At 38.2% G+C, this 15357-nt stretch overlaps 1 protein-coding gene across 4 annotated transcripts in view; it reads left to right on the top strand.

Moving 5' to 3' along the window:
- LOC126165080 (cytochrome c oxidase assembly protein COX15 homolog) overlaps nucleotides 1–14538 on the top strand; it is a 67175-nt gene extending 52637 nt beyond the window's left edge. For all 4 annotated transcript variants that reach the window (XM_049920292.1, XM_049920294.1, XM_049920291.1 and 1 more), the window contains exons 9-10: nucleotides 13854–13967; nucleotides 14370–14538. In XM_049920292.1, the coding sequence (XP_049776249.1) occupies nucleotides 13854–13967; nucleotides 14370–14510 (255 nt within the window). In that variant the 3' untranslated portion in view covers nucleotides 14511–14538. The remainder of the gene's footprint in view (nucleotides 1–13853; nucleotides 13968–14369) is intronic.
- Nucleotides 14539–15357: the final 819 nt, after the last annotated feature.

Below are 15357 nucleotides of genomic sequence, written 5' to 3'. Positions count from 1 at the left end.
TCAGCAAGGGGGAGATTTTTCTTTTTTGGGGGGGGGGGGGGGAGGGGGCGGAGTTGGATGGTGATGGTGATGACGATGATGATGATGATGATGATGATGACCGTTGTGATGAGGTATCCAACTCGGAGTCTCTTCTGTTGGTGAACACTCATTATCAGAAAACTTCTACATTTATTCACTGCTGAACTTTCTTATTATTTGATCATGTGTCATTTATAGACACACACACATATACACACACACACACACACACACACACACACACACATCAGCAATCACAGGTGCTGAAGGTCATGTGCTGACCTTACAGTGTTCCTCCATAGATGATGGTCTTGTGCACTCTGGATCCAGTTCTCATGAACACCCAGCTGCTGGAGGTTTCTTCTTCCATAGCTTCTTTGGTCTTCTGCTTGGATGAGTTCTATCACAGGATGTATATGATTCGGGACAACCAGGAGATCCGGGAAAAAACCAGGAATTTTTTCATCTGGGAGAAAACCGGGAAAAACCTGGGAATTTTTTAGAATTCCGGGAATTTTTCATTGTTTTAGTTTTCAGTTAAATTTTTGTTATTTTGACTGGTAAGAACCGATACTCTACAAAAGGATATTACTGTATCTCTGTACCGCAGAGTAATACTTCAACAATGAAACATAGATGAGAGGAAAAAACGAAAGTAAATTGTGAAGGAAATGTGCCATATACAACGACGACACACAGTGCTCATGCAAGCGTCTGCCAACAGCAAAATGTGTCAAAGGCTTTAGGAAGACTATCCAATGCTTCATAACAACAAATTGTCTCCAATGAGTGTGAAGTCACAACTGTTTACATTAGATTCGATTTAGCAGTTACGAGCGGGCTCTTGTGCATGCGCAGTTGAGTCACGTTTGAGTAGTAGATTCTCCCGCATCTGGCTACAGGAATGTGGTTGTTGGCTGTGCAAGCAGTCGCAGCAAGCAGCTAGATGCTACCGGGAAAAGGGGACACCAAATTCATATTCTTGAGGAAAAAAAACTTGTTTCACAAAGCACCTAGCATCCAGCGCAAGTTGGTCTATCGATTATTCATATGATTTTGAAATGTATCCCTGTAGGTTTTTAAACACATTTTAAGTTGATTTCTTAATCATGAATCATAAGTTGATTTTTGAATATGTGCATGGTGTATGTGATGTCTCTGTCAGGAGAATCCTTGTCGCATCTAGAAATAAACTTTCCGCAGACATAAGGGGACAGGGCTATACGAGCTGGGCGGAGTAAAGCCAAACGGATGAACGCCAATTGCTGTCTGATTATGTGGTTGATTGGGTTTGCAAATGTTCAGAGTTGTTCTAATTATTAGCAAAATCCATAGATTCAGACTAGCAGAGTGGAAATAAACGACTAACAGGAACAACAGGTGAGAAAGATTACGTATTATCTTCTTGGTGTATCCAACAAAATGAAATTTTGACAGAGAATTTTTGGCCAGATCACTACACTAATAAGGACCAGTTGTACAGTCCCCGGCTAGCAGCCGCTTAAATTCTATTCTGGAAGTAACGCGGAAAACGAGTTGTTCGAATATGTAAGAACGCCTAACAGGAGAGTAATGGCGGGGTAACTAAACCTGTGATTCTGGCAGGGTTTGTGAAGTTAATCGGCGAACAAATTTTGACAATGGCAGGAATAGCTACAGAATTCTGAAGCTACAGAAGACTTACTACAAGCAAAAAGCTTTATGTTCCATTAAGTTTCGGGTGTGCAGCCGCAAGAAATCTCCTTGTTCTTCTAATATTTCGGCTGTATAACGTTCAGCCATCTTCAGAGTGAGCTGCAAGACTGCCGTTCCAGTGCTCGCTTCGTCCCTTTATATTGTTGTACCGTGCGACTGCGCATGCGGCCACAGAGCACCGGAACGGCAGTCTTGCGGCTCACTCTGAAGATGGCTGAAAGTTACACAGCCGAAATATTAAAAGAAGAAGGAGATTTCTTGCGGCTGCACACCCGAAACTTAATGGAACATAAAACTTTTTGCTTGTAGTAAGCCTTATAGGCATTTTACATGGGTACTTCGTGAATTATATTCTATCGTGTTATAAAAATGACCATTTGTGCCAAAACAGCCTCGTTTATTCGGTGTGTGCTACAAAACTACTGCAATATTAGAAAGGCCTATTTTGTGTTATCTGGCAGACAGTGACAAAATAGACGTAATCAGATCAAGGAACCACACCAGTCTTGGGTATTATTTGTATTAACAGCTTTTTTAGTATTAGGTAACAACATTTCGATTTTTCATGTAGCCAAAAGTTTGACGAACTTTGATGAGGTAATAGATTCTTTTGCAAAAAGGAAAGCACGTCATGTAAAGCTGTAGCAAGATTAGAGAGAAAAAATATTTTTAGGAGCTAAGGATTGAAGAATGTGTACTTTCCTGCCTGTCTCTTGTCTTTATTGGTTTCATGTATCCTGTATTTAATTTTATGCCACACAAAACAGCACATTATTATCTAAAAGACAATAAAGAAGAGTTTCTGAAGAGTTCCTGTTCTCCCGATTACAAATAATCCCATTAACTATTAATTGCGACATTTTTTTTTAAAGAGGGACAGGCTGTCAAACGGACCGACTGCGAGCAGGAGAGGCACTACAGGACATTTCAATTTCCACTGTCCTGTGTAGGTTTGATGACATCCATTACAAAATATACACGTTTCAGTTCCACAGAGCAAAAAACAGTGACATGCTATAGAAGAATGCTGGATGAAGAGGCGTGGCACTGCACTTTGGCACACTTAAGACCAAATAACATGTCTTACATTTCCTCGAACACATATGTTTTATGTTTCAGACTTTTCAGAAAGATGTGCACTACAAGATGAACTTTTTTTTAGTATTGACCCCTTTCGCAAATATCGTAGATCCGGGCCTGATGCGCAGAACAGTCTGACTTATAGTGGGTAGTCTCCACGTGACCCGTGTTTACAGTTAGTGATTTTGCTGTTTCCCCTTTGTTTACTCTCATGTCAAATGAAAACAAAATGGATACATGTCGCCGGGAGCTATCACGTGAATTAAAATACATTCACATAATTACAGAAGGCTAAAATATGTTATTAGTTTCAGATTATATTTTATTTCCACCTTTCTGACAGTCAAGCATTAATCGCCTTGCAGAACAATGAAGTTATTTTTGTCTGTTTGCTAAAGAAATTTGACTTTTATTTACCTTTTCCGCAGAGGCAGTCAATGTATTTGAAACAAAATGTTTAATTCCACAGTACTGGCTAGTTTCAACTGTTTGCTGCATTTCAAGTGCATGTTTTCATCTTCTAGCACCTATGGCATTATGTCATAATAAAGAACCAAACATGACATAATACAGTGCTGGTGCTCCAAGAAAATTTACATCCTGAAAACCACACTGAAAAGGTTAATATCAGGTCATGGTCTACTTCATTGGGAATCTGGACATACGAATGTGGACTTTAAATGTGCACATTTCAGTATAGTTCACGAAATTCCTGAGCTGTTGGAGTATCCTCTGATGACTAATCTTTTAATGTTTTACACATACATACATACGGGCCTCGTAAATTACGGTAGCTGCACAAGCACGGTGTCGTCTGTTATCTGCGCTCTCAGGCAACTGCTGAAATGAATCTATTTCTAACAGTTGCGGGAAAATACTGCAAATGGTGGTTTGAAAAGCATTACTTTCAAAGTAAATATCCTTTTAAGCAAGTAGAACTATGTGCGAGGATATACCATGAATTTCTTAAATCACAGAGCCTTTAAATCTCATTTAAAAATCAAATCTTTGATGATGAGCCATTTAGAAGAATTTCGAACCCTGAAAATCAGACATATATGCCAATATAAAAAAAATTATTTCACATTTGTGTGATATATCTTACAGTGTAACACGCACAAAAAAGATCAACATTATATGCAAAAGCTCAGCTTCTCTTGCAACTTATTAACCTTAGAGACTAATATTATATGTGAAAGCTTTGCTTTTCTTGTAGCAACACTTTGCATATTAATTTAAACTATTAACTTTCCCTGTTTGTGTGTTCGTGCTACTTAACAGTGATGTTGCTGTTGGCTGACTACATCACGTGTCCTGTGCTCTGAATATCTGCTGTCATTGACTGGCGAGATCACGTGACATGAGCTATGACTGGCTTACAAAAGTGCATCGCAATCTCGATTTCAATGAATCGAAAAGTAACATGCGGTGTTTGTATACTTTTGTAATACGAGAATATGCAGCGTACATGTTGCTGTACATCAAAAATATTTCCAAAACGTGTCTTTTTCCCTAAGTTTTGTTTTCTAAAGTGCCATGAAATTGTACACCCGTGTATAAAGCCATAATCATTCAAAGGATTGATAAGGTTTGCAGTTCCGAAGGAAAATATACTGTTACTTAACATGGAAAAAGTGTGTTTTCTCCTGGGAGAAAGTGTATTTTTAACCGGGAAAAATCCGGAAATTTATTTTACTTGTCCACGTATACACCCTGTATCAGGTTTCCTAAAAGCTCAGGTTTCGCCCAGCACATTTCTGACCGTCTAGCAATGTGCCCTGCCAGGCTTACTCTCCATACTTTCATTTTCTGCACAACATTCAGTTACCTGTAGAACCGGGTGCCAAGGTATTTAAAATTTTCGATTCTGTTTATATTCCATATTGCAACTGGTAATGAGGCATTATTAGGGGTTCTCTAGATACTTCTATCATTTCACCCTGAAGACAAATCCTGATAACTTTATGTGCCAGTTAGCAAACATAATTAATAGGCTGCAATAACATTTTATACACTGATGCAAGATGCTACTACATGCCTAAACTAGAAAGTCGTTGACTCCAGAGTAAGGCTCCAGTGTAACAACATTAACGGACACTCGCTACACTGTTGTTTCTCTATAGTTACTTTTAAATAATAATGCTACAATTGTACAACATTGGTTTTAATTATCTTTTTCCATATAAAATACTTACTTTGCAACTAAGCAATGGAAACTCCTTGTCAGAATATCAACAATATGGAAAAGATAGGTTGCTACTTAACATAAAGATGACAAGTTACACCATCCTGGGCAGTTATATATTCTAAGGCTCACTGAAGCTACCACTCCTCTGATTCTTGTTGCTTCCTCTTCAATGTTCCCCGTTTGTTGTATGGTGTATGGTTTTCCAGTTTTTGTATGTTCAACATATAATAAATTTGGATGTGCAGAGTGTGTGTGTGTGTGTGTGTGTGTGTGTGTGTGTGTGTGATCCTAGTTGGTTCAACATAATACTGCTACAATTTGTACTTATCTTTATTCATTCATAACTAAATTGTGAGCACAGTATGCAAAATAGACTTTACTGATTTGTCATGAGCTTTCTTCTCATCATTGACCATGCTGTGTAATCATTACTACAACCATATTAATGTGTTGTTGGCAGACGTTTGTTATGAGCCAGAAAATTGTTGTATACTTAAAAAACACTATCTTGTTTCTGCTCTAATAAGACAATGTACTGGCACTGTCATGGTACAAGTTGTTCATGATCTGGTCAGATGCTTCTAAATTTTCAATCCTTACTTTCTTGTTAATTCTGCAGTAAGTTATCAAAGGTTTGAAGCTGGATGATGATTTGGCAATACATTGTCTTCTTACATAAACAGTGTTTATACTCATGAATGGAATCGTGGACCATTATCAGCAAGGACACAGTCAAGTCGTATAATGCGCGGGGAAAATCATAGCATAGCTTATTAATCATGATTTTGTGTTTTCTTTACTGAGTGGGCATAAATGCAGAAATGTTCATAGTGTTTCTCTTATGATCATAATTTGTGTGAAGTTACCCTTTGCTCTTAGTAATAGTACATAAAAATCTGTTGACATTATTTCATCTAATTTCTGTGGAATAATATTGTGCATTAACTTTTTGTGGTGTACTGTAGAAACTTTCATTTTTGTGGCTGTCATAACATGCTCTAAGGATCTTCCTCTCCCCTCTCGCCATACACTAAAGATGTATGATCCTTATAGTCTGCAGTCCAGAATGTACATAGCTCATGTGGGTGTCAGCTATATAGCTTGAGATGCATACTGATTTCGTAGGGATTATAACTTACTTAGATCTGATTCTATGCCATCAGGTGCGACAGTGTTTCTAAGACATTATTAGATCTGCTTTTTAAGAAAATCCTGATTTTTGAAAACTTATTGTCATGCTTCATGTTCTGATAGTTTTCAGTACTACTTCTTCTATTTTAAGATTTTATTTCATAGTTAAAAGTAGCAGCAATACTGTTGTGCATGTACAGGGTCACTTTTTAATAATTCTTGTCTTAATATTTCTTGAACTACACACATGAATACAGACAGAGAGATGTTTAATACAAATGGCGTTACTCGGAACTGATAACATCTCCCTTTTTGTATCAGTTGAACAGTTTCCTGATGATGGTGATGATGATGATGATGTTTAGTTTGTGGGGCGCTCAACTGCACGGTTATCAGTGTCTGTATAAATTCCCAATCTTTACGCAGTCCAATCTTGTCACTGTTATGAATGATGGTGAAATGATGAGAACAACACGAACACCTAGTCCCAGGGCGGAGAAAATTTCCAACGCATCCAGGAATCGAACCCAGGACCCCATGATCGAGAGGCAGCAGCACTAGCCACTAGACCACAAGCTTGCGAACAAGAGTTTCCTGTCTTTCTTTCTATGGTAATGTAATTTATCACTCTCACATCAGTTACTATTCAGACATCACCATCTTTCTTGCTCACTACATGTAAAGGGCTGTTATGACAGCTGTCTGTTCTTTCAGTGATAGCCTCAGATAACATTATTTTAGTTTCAGCATCAGCTGCACTTCTACGCCCCAACAGCATTGAATATAGTTTGCTGTGCAAAAGTTTTTTTATCAGGAAGCTACATTTAGAATCCTCCATGCATGCTGGTTTTGAGAAATATGTTATACGTTGTTAAATCCCATTGCGTTTTCTGTTTGTAGTCTTCTGTAAGGCTGCTCAGTTTGTTGACCTCTCATATTGTTCAAATTACTTTCTTCACAATATGACTTGTTGTTATGTCAGCATCTTGATCCATATCTTCTGAACTCACATTCACTGAATGTGTACGTCTCACAGTTATGTCTTCTGTGGTGCTTCCTTTGTTGTGGACCTCCGTCATTTTTAGAGGAAAGTCCGCCCCTGGTAGCTGAGTGGTCAGCACGACGGACTGTCAACCCTAAGGGCCCTGGTTCCATTCCCGGCTGTGTCGGAGATTTTCTCCGCTCAGGGACTGGGTGTTGTATTGTCCTAATCATCATCATTTCATCCCCATTGACACGCAAGTCGCCGAAGTGGCGTCAAATCGAAAGACTTGCACCAGGCGATCGGTCTACCCAACGGGAGGCCCTCGTCACAGGCCATTATCAATGTTAGAGGAAACATTCATATTTTTTAACTTAAACACACACACACACACACACACACACACAGAGAGAGAGAGAGAGAGAGAGAGAGAGAGAGAGAGAGAGTTGGGGAGGGGGGGGGGGGGGTGTAATCACATTAGTTGGAATTCACTTCAGATAATGTTTTGTCTTTGAAAAATATTGGCCACTGACTCTCATGCAGTATGTTTTGGTGCATATTCTGTTCACAGTAGAGAGGCCACTAACTGCAATTTAAATTTACCATAGTTACATGATAGCAAATAAATAGGTTTCAGAGAATGGGTAAAGGATGAGGATGAAGCAGAATGAGAAGTAAACAAGTGATAAAAGCATTAGAAATAGGCAAGAAATCAAAGCCATTCTTTCTTTCACTTCAACTTTACTTTTCCTTTTTTTTGCGTTATTGTCAAGTTTTACCTCATACTGTTTGCATTAGTTGCATGAAATTTTTGTTTCTATGCATGTATTGTGTGTTTCTCTGCATCTCTTCTTGCACTTAAGACATCAAATTTTAAACAGTCATTATTTTTAAGTTTGAACCTCGACTAACACATTACATTGACTGTACACTTTCCTTCCCCCATGCCTCCACCTGTTTCCCACCCTTCCCTCTACCCTTTTAAAAGTTAGGTTAATGAGAACCACTCAATTAGAATGCATGACTCCATGTGTATTTGAAATTTTTTATTCCTTCGGTGAATTGTAACTAACATGGAGTTTGAAACAAGGAAGGAGATGTATATGGACTGATGTGTCAGAATATTGTGTACTTGCTACTCCTACTCACCTGGCCCCACAAACTGCAGCCAGTTTTTGGCCTTGTGAAATAGCTTCCTACACAGTGTCATGTCCTCAGCATCATCTTCCCTTCCTCCAAGTATCTGAAGATACTTGGTCACCTGGTCTCTCCATCTTATTTTTGGTCTTGCTAAAATGAATGTCTTCGTCCCTTTGGATTTCATCTGTAAGACTTCTCTCAGTATTGATCTCGCCTCCCCTGCCCTCTATAGATGTAGCCGGTCCATCTAAGTCTCCTTGTCTTGGCTCCCTTATGAACATATGGTTCAATGTATATCTCATTGTTCTTTCTTCTTCACAATTCTCCTCCCTCACAGATCGGTCCAAATATCTTTCGCAAGATCTTTCTTTCAGTATATTTATCTAGTCTCCATATTTCTGTCCCGTATACAGTGAAACCCCTAGTTTATGTTTAAGTGCAGTTCAGGCTTAAAAAAAGCAAAATTGTGGAAAATGCATAATTGAATAAAATGCTAAAGCCCCCAAAAGTATGTACAAAAATACATATAATTCGCATACATGATTAAACATCACAGTCTTCTCCAATACTTTGTATAAAATCTGCCTAAGTGAAGGAAATTAAATGTACAGTACAATGTTTATACAATAATTTGTGGTAATGAATCTCATCAGATTTGCAACAGCAAGTAAAAATTCATCAAAAAATTGAAATTGGTATCTGAGTACAAGGTAATTGAGCTGTTTTCATACTTGCTACGACTACAAATTATACATTCAAAACACGTGTTTTTGAGAGATCATCCTTTGTGCTCACCCACAAAAAAAGCAAAAATTGATGAACATGCTGACTTAAACCAAAAACATCACAACTGCTAAGTGGTTAAACTGTAAGCATCTACTTAGTTACTTACTTTGTCACCATTGCTGTTATTGTTTAATGCTTTTCTTATGAGCCACACTTCATATGTTCACCACCACTAAAGTGTTATTTTAGGCTTGATGAGAGAAACAGATGTGGAAAAAAGAGTTTACTTCCCCAGTTCACGTTAGAAGCTTATTAGAAGTTTGGTCACCGAATTTCTGTACACTGTGCAAAATTTGAAAGAAAACTCAGGTGCTACATTTTCGCTTCAGGCTCTCTGTCACTGCTGCCAATCTGCACAATCTACAGTGTGGGTGTGTGTGGTGCAAAGTATATACATGAGTAGTGTATATAGTTGTCGCAACTATATCATGTCAGATTTGAACACAAAAGTCTTTAAAATGTGCTGTCGCAAAACCCATGTTCTACTTCCATGTGACATCTCTTTCATAGCACATCATCTGCATGAAAAGTATATTTTCAGCACTTCACAAAATGTTTTCACCCCTACCTGCACTCCCGTCACTGAAGGGCCACTCCCTTTCTCCACACATCCAGTAGGAGAGCTCATTTTCCATGTGTTAGTGTGGTGTGGTGGCTGCATTGGCTATTGGGTGACTTAACAAGTTGCCAACCAATAAGATTTCACTAGGCAGAAATGGGTGAAGTTTCCTCGGTTATGACCAAACATATTCTTCAAGACTCGGTGCTAGAATTTAAAAGGTTGGTGACTGATGTTGTTGCTGAATACAGAACAACAGACATACATGCAAAAAGATGAGACATGTGGTGACTGTGCCCCTTTGTCACATAATGGCTCAGTCCAGAACACTTCATGTCGACTGTTTTGTTTTTAGATTACTGCTGCAACCTAGCAGTAGTTGTATCATAATTGTGCGGTGAAGCTAAATGTTTCAAGTTGTGTTTTCGTGTAACTCATACATCAACATCTATATACATACTTCACAAGCCACTATACAGTGTGTGGTGGAGGTTAACCTTTATCACTACTAGTCATTTCATTTCCTGTTCCACTTGCTTATAGAGTGCGGAAAAAATGACTGTCTTTGTGCCTCCTCATGAGCCCTAATTTCTCTTGCGAAATGTACGTTGGCAGCTGTAGAATTGTTCTGCAGTCAGCTACAAATGCTAGTTCTCTAAATTTTTCTGATCGTGTTCAGCTATAAGAATGTCATCTTCCCTCCGGTGATTCTCCTTTGAGCCCCCAAAGCATCTCCATAATAATGTTGTTCAGACCTGTTGTTCAGGTAACAAATTGAGAACCTCACCTCTGAATTATCTCGATGTCTTCCTTTGATCCAACCTGGCCTGGATCACAAACACTTGAACAGTACCCAACAATGGGTCGCACTAGTGTCCTATATGCGATCTCCTTAACAAGTGAACCACAGTTTCCTAAAATCCTCCCAATAAACTGAAGTCAGCTATTCACCTTCCTTTCTGCAATCCCCTCATGCTCATTCTATTTCGTATTGCTTTGCAGTGTTACACCTAGATATTTGATTGACTTGATTGTGTCAAGCAGCACATTACTGATGCTGTACTTCAATATTATGAGCTTGTTTTTCCCTCTCATATGTAGTAATACATTTTTCTACATTTAGAGCTAGCTGCCATTCAGCACATCAATTAGAACTTTTGTCTAAGTCATTTTGTGTCCTCCTACAGTCACTCAACGACAACACCTTCCAGTACGCTACAGCATCATCAGCAAACAGCCGCAGACTTCTGCATGCGCTGTTTGCCAGATCATTTATGCATATATAAAATAACAGCAGTCATATCACACTTCTTTCCACATTTCTTTTTTCATTTATCTCTAATCCACCTTCCTTTGCTTTTTTAAATGGCTTTCTTGTCAGTATTTCCAGGTCATGTAGATTTTCACTGATTAGTGGTACACCATATGCAAGGGACTGTAAATTCATTTGTATTCCCATCCTAATTCTGTCTTCTGTTTTGCTTGCTGAATCAAATGCTTCCTGATTCTAATACTGAACAATATAATGGTGACATTTCATGTCCTTACCTTACTCTTATTTTTATATCTAAACCCTGAAATTTGTCAAAAACCCTGGAATATTCTCCATCCATTTTCACTTTTTCTTTCAACCGTTCCATGGTAACGTTTGCAAGATTTGTAATTGCCTTTAGTATTCCAAACTTCGGCATTTTCTCTCTCAACGTTTCTCTGTATATGCTCTCACAGGCTTTCTTAAAATCAACGAACAATATTGTTGTTGTTTACTTGTATTTGCAATATTTTGATATGGCTTCTTTCAGTAAAAATATCTGATCTGATCTGTGGTGGATTGATCCTTCATAAAACCTCCATGTTTCTCATCTGGTACTTCTTTTAAATATGGTTTCAATTTTTTCCGAAGAATCTTGGCGAACACTTTTTTCTTCTTTTCTGCACCTGCTTCTTCACATTTGTTTTGTTATTTCTCATGTGCTTTCAATGTAGAGTTTGTATTCTGTTGTTAGAAACTCAGATCTGTTTTGAAACTTAAGGACAAACTCTTGTGTCTTGTCATTATCTTTCAATTTATTTGTGTCAGTATTCTATTGTTTTATGCTCTTTCCTTCCTTTAGCTTTTCTATGGCTATTTGTTGCCGTACCTGTCATGACTAAATAGTGATCTGTGCCTGACGGGGTTCCCAGTATGAGTCTCACGTTCATTGTACAGCTTTTATATCTTTGGTCTGCCAGGAGGTGTTGTCCATTTGGTTTCTTGTTCTGCCATCAGGAAGCAGCCAAGTTGCCTTTAACATCCTTCTGAGGATAATATATACAGATAACTATTACATTGGGTACACTTGCATAGCTAAGTAGCCTCATTTCTGTATCATGCTTTCAGCATGTAGGCTTTTAATTGCTACTATTCCCTTCCATAAGGTCTCCCTTCGATTTTAGCTTTGGCATCTCTAGCCATGAGCTTTGCATCATGTCCTGGTATTTTACTTAATTACCTCTTTAAATATTGCATAGAAACTGCCTTTCTTTCCATCCTCAATTGGTTAGAAATCAATTACTGCAACTGCTATTCTTTTATTGGCCATGAACGATACTACCTTTTGGAAATTTCCATCTTCCGATCTACTGTAGTATAGAATGTGTTAGTCCGCTTCCAGTTTTCCTGTTTATGGGCATCTTGTGTCCTGCACTGCAACTAGGCCCGTTTCATATCTGTCAAGTTCTTCTGACAGAATATTTAGAGGTCCAGGTGTTGCCAAAGTCTTGACATTCCATGTTCCAAATTGTAAGTCCTTGTTGGTAAGCAGCTTTCAATAACTAACTAACTATTTATGGGATGTGTTGCTTCCTTTAGCTTTTCTATAGCTATTCTTTGCTGTACCTGTCATGACTAAATTGTGGTCTGTGCCTGCCTGGGTTCATGTTATAAATCTCACATTCATTATACGGCTTTTATATCTTTGGTCTGCCAGGACATGTGGTCTATTTATTTTCTTGTTCTGCGATAGGGAATTGCCCAAGTTGCCTTTAACATGCTTCTGAGGAAAATATGTGCAGATAACTCTTATATTGTATATCTAAAAACAAAGATGATGTGACTTACCAAACGAAAGTGCTGGCAGGTCGATAGACACACAAACAAACACACAAAATTGAATTTTGTGTGTATGTTTGTGTTTGTTTGTGTGTCTATCGACCTGCCAGCACTTTCGTTTGGTAAGTCACATCATCTTTGTTTTTAGATATATTTTTCCCACGTGGAATGTTTCCCTCTCTTATATTAACTCTTATATTGGCTACACTTGCATAGCTAAGTAGTCTCATTTCTGTATTGTGCTTTCAGGATCAGTCTAGTTATTTTTTTGTGATGAGTATTTTACTCCTTCACTAACCTCCAACACTGCTGGCAGCAGAGCTGGCAAACTTCCTGCCCCACCCCCCGCCCCAAATTCCGAAGGTGATGCGCCTGATGAGGGTAATTGGCAAATCCCCCACACGGATTATTGTGTACTTCATCGTAACTAGTTTGTTCATGTATGTAATAGATTATTGGGTGCACAGTTTAGAGTGAAATTTGAGGCCTTGTGTAATATAACATGTGGCTTGCTGTGGAAGTTCCAGAAAATACCCTGTGGCTTAAACTTGAGACTATTGATATTGCTGTCTTTTATTGAACTAACCAAGCTGTCATCCTAGGCCTACCACAGATCAGGAAGTTTACTTGCTGCTATCAGAACGAAGGATGTACATAGTCTCAAAAATATGACAAAGTTCCCGACAATAAACACATCAACAATAAAGGAAAGAAGGGAGGAGGGGAGAGGGAGAGAGAAGAGAGAGAGAGAGAGAGAGAGAGAGAGAGAGAGAGAGAGAGAGAGAGAGTGCTAGCTAGTTCCACTGACAGAACCATTTTTAGTGTAGTTCATATAATAGTGGTGTTGTTTGTTTTAAGCATAGCTTATAAAGATTGAAAGCCCTATGTCTTTAACACTAATTAATTTCTTTAAATGAGAATATACCTGGTGAAGTATGCCACAGATGCAAATAATATTAGTTGTACTGGTTAGACAAAAGTCAAGCCATAGAAACAAGTTACTGTGGTGAGTTTAACGACACTACACTAGTAAAAATAGTGAGTTAAACTTCCAGAATACTTTGTTATGTTTATGATAGTTTAAGTGAAAAATAGTGTTTCAGAGGTATTGAATAAATGTTTAATAATATTTCAGTAGTTTTTTTCTTGTAACTCAAAGACACTGTATGTGTTATTGCAGGGAACATCTACACTGGGAATAATTACGGGGATGTGGCTACTGTCACGTAAGAGGGTTCTTCCACCCCGTGCTTACACAGCAGCAACTGCTGTGGCTGTCATGGCCTGGTTGCAGGTTAGTTTATTACTCCTTTGTGCTGATTTTCCTTACTCCTGACATTTCAATATAGAGTCCACCAGCAGTCATAAAATGTTAAACTTTACCATTTAATTAATATTTCTAGTTGATTCTGGACTCTGCAGCTGCTGCATGCTGCACAGTATCTTTTTTTAATGTATTTACTTTATGGCTAGTTTCAGCCAGCAGCCATTTTCAAGGTGTACTTACATAAGCATGTTGTATGTGTTTACATTAAAAGAAAATGTCAGATGATCAGAACTAGTTGTGATACAAACACAAGAAACATGATTTTGTGTAATCAAAGTGGAACAATAGTTTTTTATTACTAACTCATAAATATGAAAAAAAAAATGTTTTTTGGCATTCAGTAAGTGGAGGTAAATCTCGATTTTTCAGGTTACACTTGGAATCACCACACTTCTCACATATGTTCCTGTCCCAGTTGCTGCAAGCCATCAGTCTGGCTCACTTGTTCTACTGTCATTACTTGTGTGGCTCACTCATGAATTGAAATATGTCAAAAAGTTACCAAAGTAATGGAAATATAAATGATTGTTACCAACCATTGTCATATTTCATTCTGTGTCTGATGTAAGATATGAACTGTTATTTAGATTGCAGTAGTATAGTCCTAGATACATTTATATGGACTACTGACTTATGGTGTGGAATCATGAGTAAACAACTTCTGCTATATGCAAATACTGATCACCATAAATGCAAAAATGTGTTATGTAAACAGGATTCTATTTTTGTACTTTTGGGCTTATTCGCTATATCATTATTTAAAACACACACAATGTAAATACTCATTCAAATTAAAGTCAGTTTTTTTTGTAAAGTGTTCCTAAGTATTTCAGCCTATAGTTGAGACAGAATAAGTTGATCCCTGACAGTTGCAGTTGTCTGGGCGCAGCAGCTTCACATGGCCACCTCGACCAGTAACGTTAGGTGTAAAATAAAGGGTAGGGCTATAGATAGAGAGATGCTGAATGAAACATGTTTGGCTGTCAAGAGAGTGGTGCATGATGCCTTCAATGACTGCTGTAGTAGAATATTGTCAAATGACATTTCACAAAATCTAAAGAAATTCTGGTCATATGTAAAGGCTGCTAGTGGCACGAAAGTTAGTGTCCAGTCCCTAGTGAATGAGACAGGAGAGTTGCCCCAATGTAATCCTCATACCACTGAAAAGATAAATTAAATAACTTTCAGTGTCAGTGGTGTTGAGAAACAGCTGAAATCGTTAAAATTGAACAAAGCTCCAGGCCCATATGGAATCTATGTCAGTTTCTTTACTGAATTTGTGGCTGAGTTACCCCCTCTTCTCACTGTAATCTGTTGCAGATCACTCGAACAAAAGACTGCGCCCATTTCTTGGAAA

This window comes from Schistocerca cancellata, chromosome 1 (assembly GCF_023864275.1).
Source record: "Schistocerca cancellata isolate TAMUIC-IGC-003103 chromosome 1, iqSchCanc2.1, whole genome shotgun sequence".
Taxonomy (NCBI): domain Eukaryota; kingdom Metazoa; phylum Arthropoda; class Insecta; order Orthoptera; family Acrididae; genus Schistocerca; species Schistocerca cancellata.
Note: the sequence above shows the minus strand (reverse complement) of the source record. Positions and strands in the feature narration are given on the sequence as shown.